The 26,552-nt window shown below is 40.5% G+C and overlaps 1 protein-coding gene and 1 long non-coding RNA gene across 3 annotated transcripts in view; one reads left to right on the top strand and one right to left on the bottom strand.

Annotated features, from left to right (window-relative positions):
• Nucleotides 1-26,552, bottom strand: part of dlgap4b (discs, large (Drosophila) homolog-associated protein 4b) — a 100,332-nt gene that overhangs the window by 11,120 nt on the left and 62,660 nt on the right. For both annotated transcript variants that reach the window (XM_034694398.1, XM_034694391.1), the window contains exons 3-8: nt 15,961-17,231; nt 15,617-15,831; nt 13,023-13,173; nt 11,669-11,924; nt 1,549-1,988; nt 528-616 (exon numbers count right to left, since the gene is read on the bottom strand). In XM_034694398.1, coding sequence (XP_034550289.1) covers nt 528-616; nt 1,549-1,988; nt 11,669-11,924; nt 13,023-13,173; nt 15,617-15,831; nt 15,961-17,157 — 2,348 coding nt within the window. In that variant the 5' untranslated portion in view covers nt 17,158-17,231. The remainder of the gene's footprint in view (nt 1-527; nt 617-1,548; nt 1,989-11,668; nt 11,925-13,022; nt 13,174-15,616; nt 15,832-15,960; nt 17,232-26,552) is intronic.
• LOC117820591 lies at nt 10,747-13,377 on the top strand. The gene is made up of 2 exons (XR_004632785.1): nt 10,747-11,246; nt 13,050-13,377. It is a non-coding gene; the product is annotated as an uncharacterized LOC117820591 (long non-coding RNA).

Here is a 26,552-nt window from a genome sequence, read left to right as displayed (position 1 = left end):
CAATCTTAATGCATATCAGGAAGACGGCAACAACAAAAGACTGGAAAAGCACAGACCAAGCTAGCTTAGGACAATTACTGAAATGAACCAGATCATCCAATAGCACAATTATGTGTGTACGGCCTTAATAAAAGTTGAAAAACATTTTGTACAAAGAAACAGTGGACCTTTTGTGCTGCTGGTTTGTTAATACAATAACAGTCAGGAGTCAGAGCAGCTGCTCTTTATAAAACACTAAACACAGCATGCAAATGATTTGAACTAGAGTTTCCTGGCATTCAACTGATAAAGAGCACAGAATGAAAACTACTCGAAAAAGGTTTGAAATGTAAAGAAGGGAAAATATTACTTTGCTTATGCCAGCTATTTATATTCACAAAAGTTCAACAACACACAAAGATATGTTCACACATTTACTTTGCAGTCACATCTTAATGTTTCTGTAAAGGGAAGAGAAGAGTCAGAGCAGTGTGTGTGGCTATAATGTAAATTCCTCACGTTGTTACAAGGACAGGAAGAGGACTTACTGCCACCCGTCCTCCACCTGTACTCCTATGGACTGAAATTTGGCCAGTGGTGGGGTCTCCTCTCGTGGAACCTCCTGAATACAGTCAACCTTTAAAGAAACAAACAGGGAGATGACAACAGAAGTTAGAGGCATCCACTCAGAAACTACATTTTGTTCTAGGGAAGTTGTGCAAGGTTTATATACTTGTAAGTGGTTAACTAAATAAAAATAACAGGGAAAAAAATGTATTATTGTAACAAATATTAATGTTTCAGAGTCTGGAAAACTGAAGAAGATGTCTGTTATTTCATACAGGACAGAGATTCAATATGGATTTTCTGCCCTCTGTACTTCAGTGTACAGCCAGCTGTAATGATAGAGTGCTGCTCACCCTAATGAAGCCTTCAGCTAGTGAGCACATTCTTGAGCTTTCAGTGACACATTCAGACATTGGCACACACCACAGAAGATTACTGTTAAATTATCTTTTTCCTTGATTCAGGCTCTGCAGGAGGAATGGGCTACACTTCAAAATCACTGAGTGGATCCATCTAAACTGTGTTACTCTGCTTAAATATGTGAGAACAGGAATGATTCAACAGCACCAGCAACGCTTAATGCTGCAGACCCTTCACTTACTCCAGCGGCAACAGCTACTAATACTACTACTACTATCCATCCCATCACTATCATCGCTCTCTCTCCTATTCTCCTCTATCCCTCTTTCAAACCCCAACTTGGTCGAGGCAGGTGTGTGTCTAACATGAGTGTGGTTCTGCTTGAGGTTTCTGCGTGTTGAAAGGAAGCTTTCCTTGCCGCTGTTACTTGCTAAATACTGCGGCGTGCACTGCTCATGGTGGATTAAGATGGGATAAGATCTCTATCTAAGGCTGGATCTTATCCTGTCTTGGTGTTGGGTCTTTGTTAATAATTTAACATAGAGTACGGTCTAGACCTGCTATGTTTGTAAAAGCGTCTTGAGATAACGTTTGTTTTGATTTGGTGCTATACAAATAAGATTGACTGATTGATTGACTTACCTGTATGCCAATGGAGGACAGCTTCCTCCTGGGTACTGGTGCCACAAGAGGCTCCTCTGCTACTAGATTCACTTTATGAGTTAATGATCTCAGGGATTCATGCTGGATGACTGCGTCACACGTCTCAGTGGAAGCGTTGGAGGTGGTGGGGAGGATTGGCTCTCTGGGGATTGCAATGGGAGTGGGGATGATGTGTGGTGGACGAGGGATACCCCGGGCCAAGCTGTTGGCACGGGTGCTGTCAAGGCTATCAGAGGAGTTGCTGTGGGCGTGGCTCGACTGGCTGTTGACCTCTGACCTCCTGTCCTGTTGGTCCAGGTAGTTGTCCTGGGCTGACTCTGTGCTGCTCTGTACAGTCACAGAGATGTAGGGTTTGGAGGTTGTGCGGGGTGGCACTGGTGGAGGAGCAGCTTTCTTACAGGTGGTTATGCATGTGGAGACTGAAGAAGAGAAGAGAGGGATACAAAAATTTAGGGAATTGCAAGAGACATATGTATGAAGGTTCGGCAGTAAGGTTTCTATCTATCTATCTATCTATCTATCTATCTATCTATCTATCTATCTATCTATCTATCTATCTATCTATCTATCTATCTATCTATGTAGTTGATCAGATATCGGGATCAGGGTTTTACCAAGTATTAAAATCGTCAACATTTTACTCTTTTAACACTTTTGCTTTTGTAATATCTTAAGTTAAATAATCTAGCCTGCAAAAAAGTCAAAAGAAAACAGTCTTCATGTGACCTATATATCTGATTCTCTTGATTCAATAAAAATACCATGAACGCAAAGTACAGGTCTGCATTGCACTTTTACGACAGTCCCTGAATGCACCTGCAGGGACAGGCGCTCTAGGCAGACAGCTCACAGCAATCTTTGATGCCAAGGAGTTGATCAAAACTTACTAAATGTGTCTGATGTATCACCAAACTGGATTAAATCTAGCTCTAGACGCGGAGCTTTTTACATCAACATCAAAGTTAACAGACGTCCCCCGGTTGTGTCTTTACCACTAACGCATTCCAGGGGGTAAAAATCCTCAATGAAGAGGAGACTGGTTCACACAGCACACCTGCAGCAGGTAGAGACCAAGCTAGCGCTAAGCCCCTCAGATAATAACTTAGCCTGTCACAGGAATGCATAGCTTTAATTTCTAAAGATTAGACGCACAACGGGGGAAAATATGAACTCTTAATGTCCGACGGTTGGGCATAAAGTTTTCATCTGAGTTTATATTATCAGTGATGCACTTTAGCTCATCATAGTCTCATTTTCGTCTTAAAAACCAACCTGTGGATCAACTCCCCTACCATTATACTGGGGGGGTGGGGCCCCCCCAGTATAATGATAGGGGAAACTCTGGATAGTATGAACTTACAAAACAAAACATTTTACAGTGCATCGTACTATAAGTGAGACTGTAGCTTCAAAGCTTAAGGGCAGAATCAGGAGAGCATCTTGTGAAGTGTAAAATCAAATCAGAGAGGAAGCTGAACAAGCATACCGTTCTACACAGATGACTGAAATAAATCACACTTCAAAGCCTCTATCACGAGACAGGTGATGACATAAGTGGAGTAATTTGTTGGGTATCTGACTCTGAGGACCATATATGGCTGAAAGGACATTTATTAGCACCACTCCCTATTACTCAACCAAGTTGGACCTCTGGGTATGAGGGGAATAATGAAAAGGAACATTAACCACACAGACAGAGGCCAGAAAAAGACCACTCAAAGTCCCACGGTCATACGGCCTGATATAAAGTGTTAGAAATCCAAAGCTGGGCTCCTTGCAGTGGGAACTTTTATGAGAGCTTAAACTGAATCCACAGCATGACTTGAACACTTCATAACTCTGTCCCTTCATAATTCTGTCTTCAGCCTGTCAGATTAAATTCATTCCCTCTCATTCACTTATCCCATCTATCAACTTAACATCAACAGTGTGGTCAATGGATACAGTTCCGACAGTGAGGGAGAGTGAGAGCACAAATAAGTGGCCGTCTGAGAGGAATTCACCCAATGACGTACACAGTGTTCCAGAGGAGACTGAGCTAATGCGCTGCTGATAGCAACTGTTGCATGAAGAACTACATTACAGCTGTGTGTTCTTGCAGCATGAATCAAACACTGCTTTTGCAGACTTCCTTCATCTTAACAGTTAAAAACACACATAAACAGCAGAAGACATAAATCTCATGCAAGAGTAAAAGTCAAAGGGTTTTTCAGATGAGTTAGAGAAAAGATCAAAGAGTCTCTGATGCTTTCCACCACTGCAGTGATCCCACTGAAACCAATAATCCAAACAAGGAGTTTGCTGTGGTTGCTATATGATCGGATAAACAGCTGCTTCATTTGACACCATATTGGAAAAAAACAGTGGAAAGCAGAAGGAGCAGCAAAAGACCACGGAGTACAGAGTAGAAGTGACTGTATTTAAAGACTCAGCAAGGAGGGACAAAGTTGTGTCATACTAGACTCTGTTGAGTTTTGTCAACAATATGTAACGCACAGAGGCATAACCATTGGGCAAAGTCGCTCTTGGGCTCATGCACGTCTTCCACAATATGGTAACAAAGTGTGAAATCACACTGTGTCACATTGTTGCAGAGTTTAATGTGTAAGCACAAAGGCATAGTAATGGTGGGACTTCATTAGGTTCTGTCGAGGAATTACAATGAGTGAGCGGCTATTGAAACAGTGACGTACCACCAAGCGGCAACCTCCAGTCTAAAAATATGAGTCCAATGCGGAAGAGTTCAAAAACTGCAGTTCATGAAGGATCCGCTTGAGGTTGGCTCTGGAAGTATCGGAAACCACATACACACCAATTCAAAAAAGCCGATCTTTACAGCAGAAATAAACATGTTTACAGCCTGGTACAAAAGACGAGTGTAGTCTGGATAGCTCATTTCTCAATCGGCACACACTGTAGGGGGGGGGTGAATTTTTTTCTAAAGCGGAAATTTCGAAGATATTGAGATTACGAGTCTTCCAATGAGAGGCACAGCTGACTTGATTGACAGGCGGGAACACTGTTGGAGCTGTTGGCTAGGAGGCTCAAAGCCCGCCTCTCTACGTCACAATCGCTCGACAGCAGCAATATGGCTTCCGCCGACGATTGGCCTCAAAGCAACGCTTCAGAAACAGATGGGTGACGTCACGAAGACTACGTCCATATTTTATACAGTCTATGAGTACAACATATGAGGAAAGACAATTCTTCATCTTTTCGCGTGTGGTGCTGAAAAGTCCAGGGGTCGACCAGTTATCAAACACCACCCTGTCTCACCTAATATCCTGCCCACAACTCAATGAGCCTGGCTAGACGTCGGACACGTAATAGCCAATTAACACTAAAGCATGCCTGCCAGTAGCTAAAGGCATTTAAACAAAGTCTTGTGTTGGAGTTTGCAATAATCCAAATTCTCATTTTTGACAGACAGCCTTTTATTTTCACTGTAAATGCATATTGGTTCCAAATATTGCTCATCTGTCTCATGAACTACTTATAATTGGTAACAGCGTTAAAGTCCATGTCTCATGGTAACATTATATCCCCATCTGGGAGTTGGATGTTTATAATTTCATGCTTTGACACTGAAACAGATTGAATCTGAGAAGAGAAGAAGCTACATGAGACTATAAATTTTGTTCATGCCTCGTTTTGCTTCACTGAATGTTACAGTTGAAAATCTCCACAAGCCATCGAGGAGTTTAAAAAATCATTGCAGCAAACATGTGAGCTGCAGTGAAAGGCTCAAAGAAAAGGGCTGTTGTTCCTTTTAATCCCGTAATTAGATTTTCTCTATTGTGTATGAAACTCATATGATCTCACACTTGGTGCCAAAATAAACTCTTTGAACTGTGAGTTGTTACACAGCTGTCAGTCAGCCCCAGAAAATATCATGAACTACAACACCATGGAGGCTCCTGGTACTTTTTCAGAGCATCTTCAATAGTTACTAAGAGCATCAGTGGGTTATCTCCCACTTTCTTCAGAAAAGCAGGCTTTTGCATTGCATTGTGGACTACCTTTGGTTGAAAAACCATAAAAAAAGCCCCTAATATAACCAAAAATGATGACAGATTCAGTGAGGCTATTTTCTTCTGTTCAAAACAAATGGAGTAAATTTCAGACTGGCTAAGCTATTAGTCAGTGTCCCATCCTCTGATCCGCTAAAATTAATAACACCAACACTTTTCCCCTGATAAAATATACCCAATAAAAAGTACTTGTCATCAAAATATATCAAAATATGAGAATACATGACAAATTAGAGTAGTGTTATTTTATTAAACTGTGTCATGTCTAATAAAATGAAAAAAATGTGTCATGGGGGGACCCTATAAAAATGCTCCAAAATTACTGAAAATTTGGAATTCGGGACCAAAAATTTTGAAAACAAAAATTGATGAAACTGGAAACTTGGGACATTTCAGACTTCCCTGGTGAAGGCACAGTCTCATTGACACACAAACAGCTGCAGGAGAGAGAAACAAAAAAACACTATTGCCGGTTGAAAATCACCCGAACATGTGCCTGTAGGAAAAAGCAGGTTTTGGAGTAGGGAAACACCCACACCTTCGAAGTCGTCAAAGACGATGCTGAAGCTAACCAGCTAACCCATGACACTCAGACAAACGCAACATAATGACATTCATGTAAATGTGTTTGCTCGGGTGAAAATCACCCGGTGATAGTGTTCTAGGGTTAATGCTTTCAATTTGTGCTTCTACACCTGACTTTTTCCAGGAAACAACCATCTGCTCAGGTTTGCAAGTGCTGGCCTCAACTCCTTACAGCTAAGATGTAAATAGAATACTGTCTCAGTACACTCAAGGACACATTCCATGAGGTCAGAATGATTACATCAACCAGGATGACACCAAAACCACACCCAAGTTGGATAATGAAGATTGGATTGGATTTCCAACCTTTGGTGTAAATAAAATGCTACAAATACAAACATTGCTCATCATGCATCAGGATAAATGCCAGTGGCTTAGCAAAGCGTGATCCCCATTTAACCACTTATAGTCTGGAAATGCAGAAGTCCACCCCTGACATCCATGCAAGAATTTACAGGCATGTTTTCGACTATAATGTCTGTGATATTGAGAGCTGTCAGAAGACAAAAAAATGGTCGGAAGAATCCTGCAGTTCAGCACAAGCCCAAGCTAAACAACACAAGCTACTAGTGATGGATTAACCTCTGACCACCATCCCTGCCTTAGGAAAAACCTGCTGAGGCAGCTTTTAAATATCTATGATCCCTCTCGTGACTGAGATAGATACCAAGCAGAATAAGTTTGTCACTGATGTGGCAGTGATGTGATGCACCGGCTCAATCCTGCATCTAAGTCTGCAGGACAGCTGTCACAAACTGGGGGAGAAAGGACACAGATGTGCATGTGGATGTGTTTGCTCTCCTCCCATGCAGTTCTCTTTATGTCGAATCCTGCTTTCGTCATTCAGAACAGAATTCCCCCGTAAGTCTTAATACCACAGAATCTGCTTTACCCACCAAAAACATGCCCTAAAATCATATCTGACAGCTGCTTCTGAGATTAGAACAGCCAAGCAGGACACAATAAATGGTTGGGGTCAATATTATTATCCAATTTTTAGCTTAGCTCAAATATACTGATGCTGTATATGTGGGCTGATGGAGATAAAGAAGCTGTAGTCAACAGACGAACAAGTTTATGAATCAGTTGATTTGGAAACAGTCGTACCCTTACAACATTTCTCCATCAAAGAGCACTGACTCTTACTACTAATAATTAAGTATCTGCATGATAAAGCAAGATGTGAATATTAGCAAACATGAATTTGCTTAATATGATGCCAGGGACCACCTTTGGAACGCAAAGAGGGAGCAATAACAGGGTCGGTAGGCTGGCAAGAAAACTAACTAACAACTGAATCACGTCTTTAAACTGACCTGTAGTGTTCCCCAGGCTGTGCTTGTCCTGCAAGCCCCCAGAAACTAACAGAGGCAACATGGCTGCAGACATCCCGTCTTGACTGCAAAAGATTCCCCTCAATACACTTAACATTTTACTTTATTTAGAGGGATCACAGGACAGAAAAAAGTTGCATTTGTGTGATGTATTGTATACAATCATTATTCTAGACCAAGCTTAACCTAATGTGACAGGACAACCACATCAGTGATCAGACAGGTTTCAGACAGGTTTGGAGTTCAACCACATCGTTTCCTTTTTATGGCTACTGGTTTTGCCACAGCAGTTAAACAAGAGAGTAACTGGTCCAAGAAAAATTGGCAAGAATCTTTAAAAAATCATTTTTTTTACACACCAGCACATAAATTAAACATAAGACACATAATCTGGCACATTCCTGATAAATGCCCTTTATAATCCAGAAAATTCAGCCATGGCAGAGTTCCCAACCCCAAATTATGTATGGATAGTAACTTGCACATGCTCTGATTTGGACCATTTCCTGAATACGCTTATTTTATAGAACTGGGCCACACAAACATTCACAGCTGTGCAAGCATACTTGAATGTAACAGTCACTGACAACAGTCCCAGTGCTTACAAAAAAGCTTTCCTGAACCTAAACATCCTTAGTATCACAGAAAAGAGCTCTGAAACTGAACACAAAGCCTGGAGCGGCTTGGTAGATCTCAGCGGCTGCTCTACAGTGGAGAATTTAACAACAGAAACAAGCAGACGCTTTGTGCCAAAATGTTTGAGTGGAGTCTGGAGTGGGTGCTGAGCACTGCTGTTTTCATGCCATCTGGACAGTGGTTCAGTTGTCCACTGAACGGCCTGGTTCAAGATGTGATTTTCAAGGCTGGGAAACAATTAGTTGCAAGGAGCTACAGCAGTGAGAAAGTATTTCCTACAAAACCCATGACTGCTTTATCTACAGAGTGAAAACTTTATCTTACTGTATTATTTTTCTACACTACAGTAATAATCAGCAATGTGATGCATGTTATCCAAATACTCACAGGCTGAAGAAAAAAGCATGGGAATAGGAGACTTTGGTGAACTTTGATGTGCTGGAACTCACACACAATCCAAGGGTTAGCTTTGGGAAGACTGCTGACAACATTCTACCAACCACAGTTCCCACAATCAGATCACTGTCAATCTTTCTCATGCGTTAATTTCTAGTTTTTCTTTCATGCACTGATGGGAATATAGTGTCTTACCATGACACAAAGATGGATGGATTCTCACCACGAGTCAGAATTTTGTATAAAACAGATGAAGCCTTATCCTGCAAAATGCATAATTTCACTGCAGCACTGGGAAACCATTTCCAGCCCATGATGCTGATTGGAACAGTGTGTGGGGAAAAAGCTAAAGGTAAGTAAATTCTAAAGATGTAAAACAATCTTTCTTGCTGATGAATGCCCAGAAGCAAAGTTTCATAAAGCCTGATAAATCACTTGACCATCAATAATGCAAGCTTATTTGCAAAGGAGATGCCGTGCTGTCGTCAGTTGGACCGAGACAATAACAGACAAAAGGTGAATTGTGATGCTCTATTTAACATTACAGCATTGCTTGCCAAGTTGCCTGCTCCCTGCCAGTTGACCCATCAGTATTCTTTTGACACACAAGACAGTCAAACCTTCTCTGCCACTTTCACCACTCCCTCATTGCCGGAACCATTATTCCAATGACTTATCACAACAAATGCTTCCCACAGCAGCTTAGCTTCTAAACTACACATCCCATTATATTAAATGTGGCCTTAAAATGGGATTTAATTCATGTTGCCCTACACAGGAAAACCCACTAGGGTAAAAGTGGGACAGCTCTCAAATAATCCCCCCTTGGGGCCAATTTTCCATCCCAGCAACCAAATAGAATGCACTTTATAAAAAAGACACGTGAATACATGTAGGCAGCTAAAGGACCATCAACTTTATATGTAACATGCCCTCATGAAATATAGACATACAATTCATCTGACTCAAATGGTGGAGCGCCAGGGGCATGAGCAGCACACATAGTGGAAAGTTAAGATGGTTTCCTGTTGTCAGCAACAGGATACATGGCAAAGAATACTCAATTATTCATATATGGAAAGAGAGCATCACACATCAGCAATGCAGGCATGATAGAGCATTGCATTTATCAATGATGGGGGCAGCTGAGGAGGAAACTGTTTTAATTTGCCTTAAGGTTATAGATCTGTCTGCATCTGATTGTATATAAGCTTTCAACACTCATGTGGTTCTTGAATGAACAATTGAGAGACACATTTTTATTACATCTATTTTTTTGGTACAAAATGTAAGCCAATGAGTACCTGCATGAATTAGATTTCCAACAAGAAACAATCAGTTGAAGTTTCGAGATGGTCTTTTGGAGGAAAAACGTTTCTGCACTTTAGCACCTGTTACAGCTTGACTCTTTTGAATGCATTGCCACACATATAAAGGATACAATTTGATACAGTTTACCCTCGGTTAAGTTGGGCACATACTTTTGTGACATATCGCGAGATAGTACACTAGGTGCTGACAAGTTTTAATCATCTTTGGCCAACAGAGAAAAAAGCGTCCAATCACAAAACAAGCTGAACCATGGCTATACTGAAAACACGCGAGCACAATTACTGTAGCCACTGTACGTTACTAAGTTATAATAACAACCATAAGCGATTAAAATACTCACCCTGCAGCTAGGCGTGGACTCATACTCTGCACACCAATCTCCTGAACTTGCCCTAAAATGATTTAAAGGCCAGCAGTAACCACACGAATACTGTCTGTCAAGACTGTGTGGAAAAAAGCCGGGTCCGGCTGATTTTTGTTTGTGCCTCTAAGCTCGTGGGAGGCGTGTCTGCTGATGCCTTCATGGACGCTCCGGAAAACTCAAACTCTAACATGTGATCATCAGAGACAAACATATTTTTCTTGCACAGTATCTTCTTTCGATGGGGCAATGTCACACCCTTAAACTGTGTTTGTCACGTGCAGCAGAACCACCCATCTGTCTTTAGAGGTATTGACAATAAGAGGAAAAACAGGAACGATTTCTTTCAGTCTTATGAGCAGGTCAATTGTATCTTCAGCATTTCAATATGAAGAACAAAAAAGAGAGAAAAAGAAAAACAGCCATTACAGTTGCCAAATCATGTGAAAAGACCATTATGGGGATATCACCTTAAATCAGACCACAAAAAGAACAAAAAAATACTACCAGCCTGAAGGCAGCATAAGCTCCATGATCTGCTTAGACTGTGGCATAGAGCGCCACAAAGTGGCTGCTTTATAGTGCAGTTCAGCTAAAATAACCCAAGCAGTTGCATGTGTACCTACACTCTGTTTCTTTTCTATGGTGATCATTCAGACGTCACCAATAGAGGAAAATCATGTTGACTTTTTGGTCACACTCATTTACCCAGAATTGCCTGTTCAACTGCTGACAAGGGAGAGGTTTTGAAACTAAAGCTGGAGCCGTGTGTGCATCATTGGGATAGCAGCTAGTCCCCACAATGATTTCAGATTTTTGTTATTGTAATACTTTTGTACATGTGGTTGAGTTGTGATTGATAAAAAATCTATTTTAGAGTTATGGTTTAAATGTGTTACCTGTCAGTGTAGGTAGGATGCGAGGTCTGTCTTTTCCAAAAAGCTGAAGAAAAATTGCAAGTTGTTTCTCCTTTGGGGCTTTGTCCAAGCCATTGGCTATCAGGTAAGAAGCAAACTGTTCTTTCCATGTCCTCAAATGTGTAGAAAGGTCGTCTAGTATGGGCAAAAAAGGCTGCATTTGAGCTTAAAAAAAAAAAGAAATCCAGTGTGTTGGGGGACTTGTGTCCCTCCCAGGACCAAGCCCATAAAGATCATTCAGATAACATAATCATGATAAAAAAAAATTAATCAAAACAAGAATGTGGGCAATGCCACACTGGTAATAAAAAAAAAAGATCAAGATTTAATAACCAAATATGTAGTTGATTTTATAGTTTAAGCAGATGTGTTCTATATATTGTATGCTGTACAAAGTTTCAGTTTGTCTCCTTGGAAAATATCTTCTAATTGCCTACTTAACATGGTTTATGTCAAAATAATAAACAGTATCAAATTCTATCATCTGTTGTTCAGCTAGTGACTCACCAGTGCTGGTGCTGTAGGTGCGAACAGTGGGGTCAATGGGAGGTGGTGAGCAGCCTGAGTCCATTGATCCTGTGTCGTCATCTTGGGAACAGCCAGCTTGAATGGCTCTCAGGTAGCTGTGGCTGCGGGATCGGAAGCATGTCGGCATGGGCAGGTCTGGAGGCTCTGGGTTGTCCTGAGAGTGGGAGCGTGAATCTCTGTATGTGGACTCGGAGCTGCGGTCCTCGTAAATATGACTCAAATCTAGGTCCCGTAACTTGAGAAAGGAAAGGACAAGATAGAAAATATTGTAACAGAACATTGACTATTGAGATTTAACATTTATTTTGATTATCTCGTTTGATCCATGTTACATCTGTCCTAACAACGGAGAAGGGCTTCAGAACCCATACTGCAGCCAGTCACCAGGGGAGCTCTAAAAGTTTTGGCTTCACTTTGGGTAGCCGTTGTGCATCATTTTACAGAAAAGAAGATAAAAGTTAAGGCAGACACATCACCTTGAAGAGTTTTTAGTATGAAAAAATGTAGAAACTGCTCAGACTTCTTTTGAAAAGTGAGAACCGGCCTTGCGGTGATGGGTTTCATATCCTGTTGATTGACAGAAACAGCCTGAGTCCAGAATGCGCTTGAAGCAAAGTTATTTAGATGCTTCAGAGATGAGTGACCTCAGGAGAGGCAGCTCAAGGAAAATAAGGAAGAGAATAAGGTAGTCATGATTGACAGTTTGAGCTGTGTGAAATGTTGGGTTTAGATGATTTTCCCTTGCTTTTTCATATAAAGAAATGCTTGAATTGAAATCAATATAAAATGTCACCAGTATGCAGCTGTGCATGCAATTTGACGCATCACATTCATAGAATGCTCACATTCATTGAAATGTGGTGACCTGTCAAAGATTGCTTAAAAATCCGGTTCTAATAGCCTACACTGCCTTTTGACAGGTTCATTGAAAAAGATTAGAGTTACTTCATATAGTTGTTCATCATCTCAGTAACCTTGTCACAGGGAGGCTAATAGCTCTTATGTAAGTGCTGAATTAGACTTAACTACCAATGTCAGTCATTTGGCTTCAATGCTCATAACATTAAAATGAGAAACATTGGGGATTCTTTGTTCAGTGGAAGCTCGTTTTTTCAGTCATTCTGGCGCTATCAGTAAATATGCAAATCATACAACGGAAATGAGCATTAGTAGCTAAAAGCTGACAAAGGGCTCTTTGAAACTGTGTGGTGATGTAAAAGAGGGAAGCTTGCTAGGAGCTGAGGGATGCAAATTCAAATCTAGTAAATACAAATGTATTTCTAAATCATTAGGAACAGGGACCAAAACACAAATATGTCCATGAAGCACTAACCTGACCCATGCAGCTACGTCTCCCCAGGGTGCTGCAGGCCTGGCTGAATTCATCATCATCCCAGGGTGGCAGAGATGAGCCTGGACCCCCGATGCAGTCAAGGTTGTCGAGGCTGCGATTGTTGGAGAGCTCTCGCAGAGATGGAAGACAGCTGGAAAAAGGAAAAACAAAATGAAAGAGATGTGTTTAGGATACAGATATTGGGAGGCAATATTAGTAGGGTGTGAGAAAACGGTCAGAGAGAAGGTAGAAATACATTTTATGTCAATGTATGATGAGAGGTGGACGAAGGGAAAGATAGAATGGGGAAAAATGAGCAATAATTGAAAGAGACATTAAAGGTTCTTCCAGAAGATATCCATTTTATTCCACTTTTATTTATAAGACATTATAGATCCAAATCTTGCCTGTAATCCAATTAATTCTCATTTTAATTGTAGCATCTTTGTATTCAAAGCCTGTAATGTCAAGAGTTGCATGTACACAGCTCTTAGTGCCATCATGGTGCCCAAGACAAAGAACAGTTTGATTTGATCAGCAGCCCTGAAGTTTTTACACATTCTTTGTCAGCACACAGTGATAGTGACATGGCAGCAAGCTGCCATGCCATGGTTTACTGACCCTGATGTCCCCCTTATTCCATTTGAAGTGTAAAACTCAGCCTCTTTTCACCTAAAAGCACTGAACAGATGGTGTTAACAAGCTTAAAGGACGCTGACAGTAGTTGGCAGCGGAGCATGAATTTGGCAGGTGCAGATGCCGCTGACTTTAAAGACATCCATGGGGTGTAGAGCAGAGTCATTGATTGTGAATGATCCAATGAGGCTCAAGCGATTGCACCACACCCCTGAGATGTGGCTTACAGACCTACCACTGACCTGCTCATTGATCTGCCCAGCTGATGCAAAGAGGACACACTGTGGAGAGGAGACCACAGGGCATCCAGCTCTCCTTGCAACAAGGAGTAATCCAGGGTTCTGCTGCTCACGCCCAGCAAGGTGGAGCAGACCGGGAAAGAGTGGGGTTGCATGGTCAGGGATTGGCAGGGGAGGCAGGGTTAGTCATTTAAGAACTCTTAAGGGAAGAATAAATCCTTAAGTTTCTAAACACAGACTTAAAAAGGATTTGAAGTCTATGAGAAGGTGTCTAAAGCGGGTAGCCAGGAGGAGTTGTTTCACAGTTTAAAAAAAAATCTCATTAGAGTTGTATTCGCTCACATCAGCACCCAGATCATCTCTGATCCTTGTTCACTGTTTTCTACCTCTGAAACCACATAACAGTTAAATTACTTATGTAAGCAGAAAAAATAGAATCATTGTTTGATAAACCTATACTGACTGTTTTGCATTTATGTACCTTAATGCAATGGTCAGAGTGGTATTCTAAAAATGCATCCAAAAACAGTAAAGTATGCAAATTATGGCAAAATAAATAATACCTTTAGGTTATCTTACCTGTTTTCAAGAGCAGAAACACACAAACCTTTCTTTTTCCAATAATGAAGCAACTTATGCTCCCCCTGAGTCCTGACAGTAAGCTGAATTACTTTCTGCAAGTTCAAGCACTACACAAATTTTTTTTCCAGAGATAAATTGTCTTATGTATCTAGCTGATAGTTTGTCATGCTAGTAAACTTAACCATAAAAAGCCCTACACTACTTGAGAAAATCTCTGTCAACAGATCAGTGTAAACCTAGAAACATGGAAACTATATTATCATGGACAGCAGCTGTAAAAGCTGCCAATACTTTTTTCCACTTCAGGGCATTGTGATAATTTCTTTGAAACCATGACAAAGAACACTGAGTTCTGAAGTCTGAGTACACATTACAGGACATGACAGTTATGTCTTAGCTTAAATTTGCTTAACAATGCCCTCGGCACAAATGCAAGACAGGGAATTTATTTTCATTTCTGATTCATAAGAAGGCAAAGTCAATTCAGGTTTGTCCCCCCGCACCTGAATCATGTAGTGTGCAATATGTCTGCTCCAGATTTATTCCAAGACAAATGAGACACAACCCCAGTTACCTGGAGAGGTGAGGCCGTCCTGGGGTATATTTTTTGGTTGAGCAGAAACAGAAATCTGAGTCATTTAATGCAAACATCATGAATGTTGTGTGTAGCTTCACTGATGCTTTGTGGACTCAACAGAAGGAAGGTGAATCACAGACGAGGTATAGTAAGGCTGGCATGTGGATGAAAACAGGGGGTCTGACACCATTTAATTCTCTGCGTGAGTAAGCGCAGCATGGACTGTGTGTACTAGCGTGTGCATGTGTGTTCTTGTGTGTTCAGGTTGAATGACTTTGTATTTCCCGCATACTGCTATGGTGAGGCTAGGCATAATAGCTTTCATCCTGAGTGTAAAGACAAAGAATTGCCCATATGTTTTCTTTTAATGGCTTAAAGGTTCGGCCAATCAGCATCTGAGTATTTCTTGCAAACCAACATATTAGTGGTCACACATTTCACCCCAAACAGAAACTGTTCACCTAAGCCAATTCACATAAAGAAAAATAAAACAAGGTGGTTAATCTGTCTTGTACTGTAGTATGTGCCACATCATAATGAACCTTAGTCTGTTGTCTTACTTGCGTGGGGGTAGCTGGTCGCTCAGAGAATGCTGCGTAGCCCTGAGGTAGCTCTGTCGGCGAGCAGCAGTTTTTGGCGAGGGTTTGGGGCTTCCCTCTGAGTCGTCACTGTCTTCCATATCTCCCATGGCCTTCACATAGCTACCACTGCGCATTCGCCGACATGGAATTTCATTGGCAGCACCGCTGCGGCCTAATGTGCTACTCCAATCACCCTGAAGGAAGAGTAAAATGGATGATTTACATGTGAAGAGGTAGGTAAGGATACTTTTAGAAGTATGAACCTGTAATTTAATAAAATAGAATATATTATAAAACACTGCAGTACATGCAGGTGTACTTACCCTTCGTCCAACCTGCAGGTAGTTGCAAGTTAGTTCCTGTTGGCAGGATTTGGACTTGAGCATTGACCTATCCAGAGTAGCCGAACCCTTCTGGATCACCGGTCTTGGCTGGCCCATGGTCAATGTGGACCAGGACCCTCCTTTCATATAGTCATTATCATTTATCACCATTCTTGCTGTACCACCTAGTCCACCACCTCCCCCACCCACAGTCACAGGAAGTGACGGATACTTCATTTCACTGCTACTTTTGGAGGAGCTGATAGTATTGAAGCCACTGTGGATGTATCTGCTCTGTCCTCCCTGGCTGTCATGGCCAGTTGGACGCCCCAGAGTCATCATGGCCATGGTGTTATGATAGCTGCTCAAATCGCTGCTGTCCAAATCGTCAGAGCTCCAATAACCTGACATGTTGGAGCGTGGCCGTCGTTTGGCAGTCCCCTCTGACTTTGTACCCCGGTCTTTGCTTTTGGATCTGCGATTATGCTTCGCTCCATCTTCTGTGCCAGATGAGCCTCCACCACTGCCAGTGGAACGTCCATTGACATTGCCTTTCATGTGTTGACTCTCCAGAGACTGAGATTTTGCAAAGAGCTTCTGAACCGAGTGTACCATTGAACGTATGCGACCAGGACTGTCTGTGCGCTGCTTGGCTGCTGCAACAGCAGATGTTCGATGGAACTGTAAAGTGCTGAAACCATCACGGCCTCCAGCCAGCTGCTTATCAAACTCCAGCAGATTGGGAGGTCCCTGGTTCTTGGTCATATGATGTGATATAGTTGCTGAGCCACTTGTAATCATGGGTGTTCGTGCACTCAGCCCTGCCATTCCCATGCCCATTCCCATGCCCATGGACATGGAGGTGCCCATGGTCCCTGTACTTATCCCCCCGATGCTGTCCCCAGGTGGGGAGAAGTCAGATTGGTCGTAGGAGTTGTAGTCAATCCGGGGGAAGGTACTGCTGTTAGACAGCTGGTTGTTAAGAGGCAGCATGCAGTCTGGTGGAAGGGAGCCAGTATTTGCTGACTGATAGAGATGAGGGTCCATGGTGCCATAGTGGTCCATTGTGGGGCTCAGCAGGTAAGGGCTTCGCGGCAGGGTGCTGGTCCTCTGATTGTAGAGGGTGTCTGTATGCCCGGCTGAAGGTTCACAGGAGTCAGACAGGTGTCTGTTGCGGCTGGTCCCCAACCCTTTCATGGTGGCGAGGAGGTCTAACCCTTTAGAAGACCTCCAGGCCAAGTAAGAACGACTGCTGACTTTTGAGTTGGTTCCTAGAAAACAGAGACAAACAGGACAAAAAAACACAAAGAAAGAAAAAAGTTAACAACTGATTAATGTCGTATTGTACAAAACATACAAGCACAGACATGCACGCTTACACTCAACAGTGCCTATCAGCTCAGCAACACAAACGTGCCCACTCATGTGCCAAACCAGACTACAAACAGACTAGCTGTAGGGCGTTGAGGGGAATACTTTGCAGTGAATACACTAGCTTTCAGTTGCTTCCCACAGCAAACATCTGTGTTAAAATGCTGGAAGTGGATGGAAAAAACATCATGTGGAACAATGATGAGCTGTTGCCAGTGGGCTAGGGCATACATTATGAGAAAAAGAACAAGTGCCGGTAGTCATCTGCAACTCCTAACACCTCCACAGATATGTGGGGGTACAATGTGCCAGAAGTTGGAGAACAATTTCCCACTTTTCTGTCTGATGACACTCAGTGAAATAATGAGAAAACATTTATTCATATAATAAGTTTAAGAATTGAACTTTGTGTTGGTGTGGACATCAACTGTGTGCTCTAGGCCTATATGTAAAACTGAAAAATATGTACATATACATAAAATATTTACATATTATAGAGGCAATGGCGACACATACATACACACCTTAACTGCTGTCATGCTATAATGTTTTGTTTTATTTCTTACATTTGAAAGTTGCATGTGTGAAACAACACACATTAATCTTGTTTTCTAGGATAAGAGTTACACTGCAAAAACTCAAAATCTTACCAAGTGAAACTGTTTTTAGTCAAAATGACTTATCCCACTTGATTTAAGATGAATTTACTTAACAAGTAACATTTGAGCAAGATAGAGGGACTTGTTTTAAGACAATGCATCTTAAATACCCTGTTAAATCAAACAATCTTGAAATGATCTTGTTTTGAGTTTTAACTTAGAAGAAACAAGGTTTATTTGACATTTCATAAATTTTTCAAGCTTAGATCTTATTTGTAGAAGACGGATAATCTTGGTTTAAGACAAACACTTTACATGATTTAAATAAATGCATTTTATTGAAGAATCTATCAGAAAACAGCTCCATTGATAAAAGAAAGAAAGAAAGAAAAGTTGTTTTTTAAAGGGTGTGTTACAGTTTTCTGGCACTGTTTCTTCTACATCAGATAAAAATATGCATCCTCAAACTACATGCACACAATGAAACACCTGCTTTTGAGCATAGCTGGCTTATCCTAAAAAACAAGATGATTGAATATTAGTATATCCAGCTAACTATGAGAAGACATTATATCTCAAAATGCTCAAATTAAACTTTGCAATCTGATTTCAAGTACAAGATGGTCCTAAACCTAGAGAGGTGCCGCTATAATACAACTCAAATTAAGGTGAATATATCTCAAATGAAGAAGTTGACATGAAATGTATTACTGCAAAATCTATTTTTGAGTGAAAAAATACAAATTGTTAGCATTCCTGTCTCATTCTGGCCACCCAGGCACATAGACCTTTTAACCCCCTATGTGCCTGGGCGGCCCCTCAGGTCTGTGGATGCATCTCTGCTGGTTGTGCCAAGATCCCGCCTTAAAACAAAAGGTGATCGGGCCTTTCAATCAGAGCTCAAAGTGTGTGGAACTCTCTGCCACTGACAATTAGACAGTCCACAATCTTAACTGCTTTTAACTCCTCACTAAAAACATTTTTATATAGAAGGCATTTCTGCACCCCTAATTCTTTAATTTACTCTGCATTCAGACGTCTTGTTTTGCTTCTGTTTTTTTTCCTCCCCCCTGTTTTTTATGCTTTGTAATTCTCTGCTTTTTTGTTGTAAAGCCCTTTGTAACTTTGTTAAGAAAAGTGCTATATAAATAAAGTTAATTTGTATTATTATCATTATTATGAGACACTAAGCTTTAAAATACTGGTAAAATAAGCTTAAAATAAATTTTCCCTGCTAATTTAAGATCACAGTTTTCTAAATATTATGTCTTATTTTAAGAATTCTTACCAAGCAAATTTTCACTTGTTCTATTGGCAGATTTGTTTTGCTTATTTCAAGGTGAAAGTACCTTGAAATAAGTTTATTTTTCTTGTTTTTGGAGGGGCATTTTTTTTTCCAGTGTACTACCTGTGCTCTGGTTGTGTATGAAGCTAATTAGCTAATGATGGACCAGGCTACTTTTGATGGGCACAGGGCAGAGTGGTTGATTTTAACAATGACAACTCAAACTTTGTGGAAACATGTCGGCAGCAACAAGTGTTGGATAATGACGACGACGACGAAGGACGTCTAAGAAGAGGACTGCTAATCCAGGCCGAATTACCGTGAGTTTGCATTTTTAACTCAAAGCAAGCTACGTTGTTGTTTGGCTAACTTTGGTAGGAGCTAACACCTGGGCGGTTTCAGCTCCGTTTGCTAATTTACCTCACAGTGTTCAACCGAAGCTATGCTGATGTGTTTTTTCACAGCTCAAGTATGCTTCATTTTTGTTAACTGCGACTTGGATTGTGATTTTGTATGATTCTTATATAGTTTTTGTGTGCACTTGTTTTGTAGTTTTACACTGGTTGATAATGTTGATTGTGTTTGTGTTGACCATTCAATCACGTTCAATTCACGTGAGTCGCGTTTTTCAGCTGTCATATATTTTTTTTATAATTCCTTTGTACCTGCTTCAAAAAAATCCCCACGGCTCCCTCATTCTCAATTCCCTGTAGAGAATGGCATTTATGGCTCTGAAGGGAACCGGATCTTGAGGAGCCGTTCCTTTCAAAGAGCCGTTCAAAAGACTGGCTCTTTTGCTCATTGTTATATTTGTTTATTTTTTAGAAGTTAACCAGGGGTAACTCATTTTTATCAAGGAAACAATCACTGGTAGCAGTTATGAGATAAGATTTGGATCAGAATAATTCAAACTCACACATCCCACCAATATATATATACTCTATTGGTGGGAATTATTCTGATATATTGATTATAATTTCATTTGGCATTGTAAACATTCCATGAAATGGTGCCATATCCCCATGCTTCTACAGTGAGATCACTATTTTGAATTTTCCCTCACCTAAAAATCTTAGTGGCACTATAAAAAGTACGCAGAATACAGATAACTTCCACGCAAAACAACTTAACTATAAAATTTTCCACACCAGAACATTTTAACAATACAGACACAAATATAAAATATGAATAAGAATAAGAATAAGAATATATATATATATATATATATATATATATATATATATATATATATATATATATATATATATACGTATATATTAGGGGTGCAACAATACGTGTATCTGTATCAGAACCATTCGATACAGTGGTCACGGTTCGGTACGCCCTATGAACCGAACAATACGCAATTATATATTTTTTTATATTTATTTGATCAACTTCTGATGAGGCGCTCTGTGCTGAAAGTTCAGTGGATCTGCGCTCGACTCCTATCTATCTATCTATCTATCTATCTATCTATCTATCTATCTATCTATCTATCTATCTATCTATCTATCTATCTATCTATCTATCTATCTATATATATATATATATATATGAATAGAATATAAAATAGGACATAATAAAAATGTGAATGCAAAATTGTACTACCCCACCTGATGTTTTTACACCTGAACTACTTTACAAACAGGAGCTCATCTCCTTGACTCGAATCCACATCAAAACAATGTAAACAATAACAAAGTGTAAACAAAAAGTTTGAACAAAAGACTCATGGGGCACGCAGGTGACACGTGAAGGCAGCAAGAACAATTTGCATATAAAAACGGCTCCCAAATGAACGGCTGGCAACTGCGAATCGCTTCTCATCGTTCACTTAAAAGAGCCGCTCAAAAGAATGACTCGTTCGCGAACTATACATCTCTAATTCCCTGGCATTGCAACTACCAACAGGTTAGTTTTGACATAGCTGCCAAATAGCTGGGAGAGCCCTTTCTTTTAGCTTGCCATGCTCTTTCTTTGCCCACTCTGCTCCCTTCCCTCCTGCTCTCCTTTCACTGTGTACTCCATCTCCTGCATCCACCTACATTGGGTTTCCCTGGCACTGGTTGCTGGGCTCCTGTCTTATCTTTGCAAGGCGAGCCAAGGTTGGCAGGCAGACTTTCGTAGTGAAACCGGTAAGGGGATTTTAGCAGAGGGTGGTCAGTTGCAGGAGCTGGTAGCCAAACCCTCCATTTCCTGGCAGTCAAGCTATGCCAATGCTCTGACTGGCAGTGAACGCGAGCTTGCTGCTTTATGTCATAGGAAATTATAAATGATAATAGAGTGATATATCTTGCAAAAGCACTGCAAATGTAATTGAGATTTTTCTGGTGCATATTTCACATTAAGATGTATCTTTTTTAAGTGGCTCATTATCCAGTGTGGCAAATAATCACTAAATGGAAATCTTAATTATCCTTAAAATATTCCAGTCAGCATCAATCAGCAAAAATAATCAGTTTTCTATGTTGTGTGTTTTTTTTTTTTTATTAATGTCAAAAACAGCTTCAGGGGCCCTACTCTTGAATACACATCATTATTGTATGTCCATTCAGAAATCGGTGACATGTTCAACATGCATGCTGCTTTCTTATCTCTGTTGATGTAGACACATACAGCTTAATGCTCTATTTTGGGCCTACATACAGATATGATTTTATACCCAAGAAATCAACACTGAGGGCAATTCTCCCTTCTCATAGCTTTCACAAATGTTCCCAGAATCCAACATTCACCTCGACAGCTGCAGCTGAGTGACCTGTTTAAATCACTGGCTATAACTGAAATGTTGGACATTTAGATCATTCATTGCATATTTATGTGGATGTGTAATACATTTCTACCACTCTTTCCACCAAATTCTTCTCCTAGAAAGATAAGTAGTAGCTGTGATGTATGGAAGCATGCAGTATATTAGATTTAAATAGGAGGGAAAAAAAAGACGATATATCTTCCAGCAGCTGGTAGATAAGAAGATGAATCGTTTAAAAGTGATGTTAGATGACCACATAATACACTTCTTCTGTATGTATCCAGAGGAGGACAGCTCGGCAGCATGCCCCCTTAAAATCATACATCTATATGTAGTATCTTAACAGCAGATTTTCTATAGGATATTGCTAGGTGACCCCTCCCGCCAGTTTTACATTTTGGCTGGTCATCTCATTGCCCACACGTACGGAAGAGGATTAGAGCCACCAGAGAAATAAATAAAATTAAGGTCACATTTTTTTAATTATTATTATTCTGAAAAAAAAAAAACATTCTGCCCCTGTTTTGATTTCTCCACCTTTCTGTAAATATGTTCTGAAACGAGCCGTTTCAGTTCTCCGTGTTTTTCATACGTCACAACGACATCCGGTCTGTAACAGAGTCAGAGCTCGGAGCTAATTCAGCCCATAGACTGTATAAAATACAACTCAACTCCTCCTCCGTTTTTCATTACCTGCACACATGTGTGCTAACAAGGCGCTTAGGAGGGAGGCATGCTAGTTGTAGGCTGTCTTAATAAACACAAAGGTCGGTTTTACTCCCCACGTCTGCAGATTTGAAGATCTAGTGGATGATTTTTATTTTTCATGGAAAAGTGCTAGCGCTAGTTAGCATAGCCACATAGCTACATGTTCGTAGCTGTGTACCAAGACACACTCTGACATGTTGACAAATAAAACAACAAGAAACACAAATTCTGTGACCAATCGTTCAGAGAGGTCCTGCTGCAGGCGCCTCTCCGTCAGGATCAGATTCTGGACCAAATACAGAGGGTTGAAGAAACGTGGGTCTGTGATCAGCCGTGTCTATGAAGCCAATATGTAAACATTAGATCAACGTACTTAACAGCCGATGCCGCATCCACTTCCGGAGGGGGCGTGGTCAGAGAGCTCATTCTCATTTAAAGGCACAGACACAGAAAACAACCTGTTCTGAGCAGGGCTGAAAAAGAGGGGTTTACAGGCATGCCAAAATCTGATTTCAAAGTGTTTTTTTGAGCATAAACTTTAAAGACATGTTTTGGGGACCTCTTAGACCAATATATTTTGATGAAAAAGACCATAATATGTCACCTTTAAAGACCAAATTCTGGGATTTAAGTCTGAATTCTGACTTTTTTTCTCAGAATAATAAAAATAAAAAAGTTTTTACCTTTAATTTTTTTTCTGAGAAAAGTCAGAATTCTGAGATTAAAGTCAAAATTCTGACTTTACAGTGCAGTCAGTGGCTTTTTCATTTTTAAAAGTTAGAAATGAAATTGGAAAAAAAGTACTGTCCATTTGTCTAAGACTGACACATTTCAGACTGGTTCTAGCTGAAAGATTGAAAAAATATAGAGCCATTTCATGTGCATGTGAAAGTGTCTTTCGCAAGAACAAAAAATAGACAAATTACTTTGTTGACATGTTGTAGGGAAGGCGGTTTGCAGTAAATCCCTTCAAAGAGCTACAACCCTGCAGGAAACAAGTTTTACTGTAGTGCTAGACTGACAAGGGGTGTTTCAAAGCAGCTCACTTACATCTCTACCTATAATTCAGACCACAATGTGAACTCATTATGATCCTCTGCCACAGAGCAGCTACTTAAGTGTATCATGGGTTACCATTATTTTACATACTATATGCACACTGACATGTCCTCAGCACACTTGCAGCAATTAGCTATTTGTAAAAAAGTCCCCATCTAATTATAAGCCCTGCTTTCATGCTACCGTCATTAGCATGCTGCAGGCACAGACTCATTCAGTGTCATTAACAGAGCCTCTCTGAGTGTCATCTCTGCTGATAGGGTCAAATCCTCTAAATCCTTTTACACCACATTAGCTAACTGCATCATATCCCAGCGTGACATGCCACTCAGCTAAGCTTAGCATACCCTCCTCAATGTGTCAAACGGCGTGGCTTGAAATGACAGTGATGGTCGCATTATTAAAGGAGGAGGGACTGTAAACTGTACAATGCCCGTCAAAAGTTTGAGACACTTTTGGCACATGAATGTTTGCTGCTTTAAATACCAAGAAAATGTAGACGATGGTACTTTTTTTACATATTTTACTACACTTTGATGTATTGAAATATCCTTAAGTGCAATTCACACAGTATTAATTAACTCACTTTGTTTCTGTAAAATTGTAGGCTGTTTCATGTGGATGAGTCAGAAGCGTAAATCATAGAGAATTTGTAGTACAGCGTTTCAAGTGAGCACCTTTTACTAAATATTAAAAATCAAAATCAGAATTCTCCTCCCAATCCAAACGTTGCTCAGCTTGATCCCACAAAATTAAATGCAATGTTAATACTACTACTACTACTACTACTACTACTACTACTACTACTACTACTACTAATAATAATAATAATAATAATTTTATTTGTAGAGTACTTTTCAAAAACCAAGTTACAAAGTGCTGTACATGGGCAGGAAAATAAAACAGGCAGATCATAAAAACACACAATTCAAGATAAAGAAGTAAAACATATTTTAAAAGACATAAAATTCCCCTAAAATAACTCTAAAGGAATACAGTTCTTTGAAAATATATTTCTTAAGGCAGTTAAAATAAAATTCAGATAAAATCCAGGAAGGCTTTGCGATAAAAGTATGTTTTAAGAAGGGATTTAAAGAGCTCACTGACTCAGCAGACGTGATCTCCTGGGGCAGATGGTTCCAGAGTGTCGGACCCCTCGGTCCCCTTTCGTTTCCATTTTTGTGTTAGGAATGCACAGTAAACCTCTGCCCGAGAATCTCAGTGCGCTCATCAGCTCGTAGGGTATTAAAAGGTCTGCTATATAGCTCCATGTAGAGCTTTAAAAGTAATCAGGAAAATCTTAAAATCAATTCTAAAACATGCAGGGAGCCAGTGCAAGGAAGCTAAAACCGGAGAGATGTGGTAAAATCTTTTGGTTCTGGTTAAAACCCTGGCAGCTGAGTTCTGTACAGTTTGGAGACGATCAAGGGATTTGTTGTGCAGACTGCTAAATAGACTGTTACAGAAGTCCCGGCGTGAGGAAATAAAAGCATGTAAAATCGTCTCTGTGTCTTTAAAAGTTAAAACGGATGTTAAAGGTATAAGCATGAAAAATAACTTGGCAGCTAATTTTGTCCCATCATTTGTAACCCCTCATGTTATTCCCTATGATATAAACCTGTTACAGCATCACTACAGTGTACAGTATGAACAGTCCAGAGGTATTTTGCCTCTTGGTGAAAATCTAGGTCAAGCCTCATTCATTAGTTTGCTGCTGGACAGACAAATGTGTGTGGGCGTCTTACTCTCTGTGTACAATACTCATAGAGAATACTTTGCCACTAGAAAACGAACACAAGAATGTGACTGTGTTTGTGTGTGTTTTTACACCCTGCTCGGAGCGTCTGGTGGCAGCATCTCCCTGCCTTGTGCACTGGGGAGCTGCCATCTGCTCCTCCAGTGGGAAATGGAGCGTTTGGCACCGAGTCCCACTCATGACCTTACTCATTCTCTGAGCAGCCTTAGCTTCAGAGCCACAGGCTGGCAGTTCACTCGACTGACCAGAGGGGGGCGAGCACGCTCAGTACAAGCTGCACTGTGCTGTTACCACATTTTATCACTTTGAGGCTTTCATTCAGAAATTTGGGAGCTTGTGAGGGTTTACTTGCTGAAGTCAGAATTTGAAGACTTGGTGATGTTACAAAAGAGTTGAATGGTTTTCAAGAATGTTTGTATAAGTGATACTATATTGTACCTGTGGAGCTTAATATCTTGCTTAAAAGCAGGGTGCAACATTCCATTACTGGATTTATCTTTACTTGCTTTATGTGAAAAATGAAAACAAGGAGTGGTCATTTCCTTAATTCCTTAGATTTGTAAATGTCAGACCAAAAAAGCTGACTCACATTCTGATTCAGATGAGCTTGCTGATATATTTTAGATATGAAGAATTAAACAATAGTGTGTGTGTGTGTGTGTGTGTGTTTTTTTCCTTTGTTTTAGCTGGTAAGAGTAGAGCCAGTTCAACCACTTTTTGTCTCAATATAATTGAGTGTGTTGGAGCCCTGCTGGCCTAACGGTGTAAACACGAGCTCTGTATACAGAGGCCATAGCCCTCATCGGCTGCAGGTTCGATTCAAGCCTTGACCATTTACTGCAAGTCCTCCCCCACTCTCTACTCCCCACATTTCCCGTCTCTCTTCAGCTGTCCTGTCCATTAAAGGCGGAAATACCCCCCCCACCAAAATAATAAAAAATAAGAATAATTGAGTGTGTTTGGACTCTTTATCTTAGAATTTAAATAGGGGTGGAATGATTCTTTTTAACAAGGATTCGATTCGTACCATGAATTGTGGTTGCCGATACGATTAAAGGA

Source organism: Notolabrus celidotus, chromosome 1, assembly GCF_009762535.1.
Source record: "Notolabrus celidotus isolate fNotCel1 chromosome 1, fNotCel1.pri, whole genome shotgun sequence".
Lineage (NCBI taxonomy): Eukaryota > Metazoa > Chordata > Actinopteri > Labriformes > Labridae > Notolabrus > Notolabrus celidotus.
Note: the sequence above shows the minus strand (reverse complement) of the source record. Positions and strands in the feature narration are given on the sequence as shown.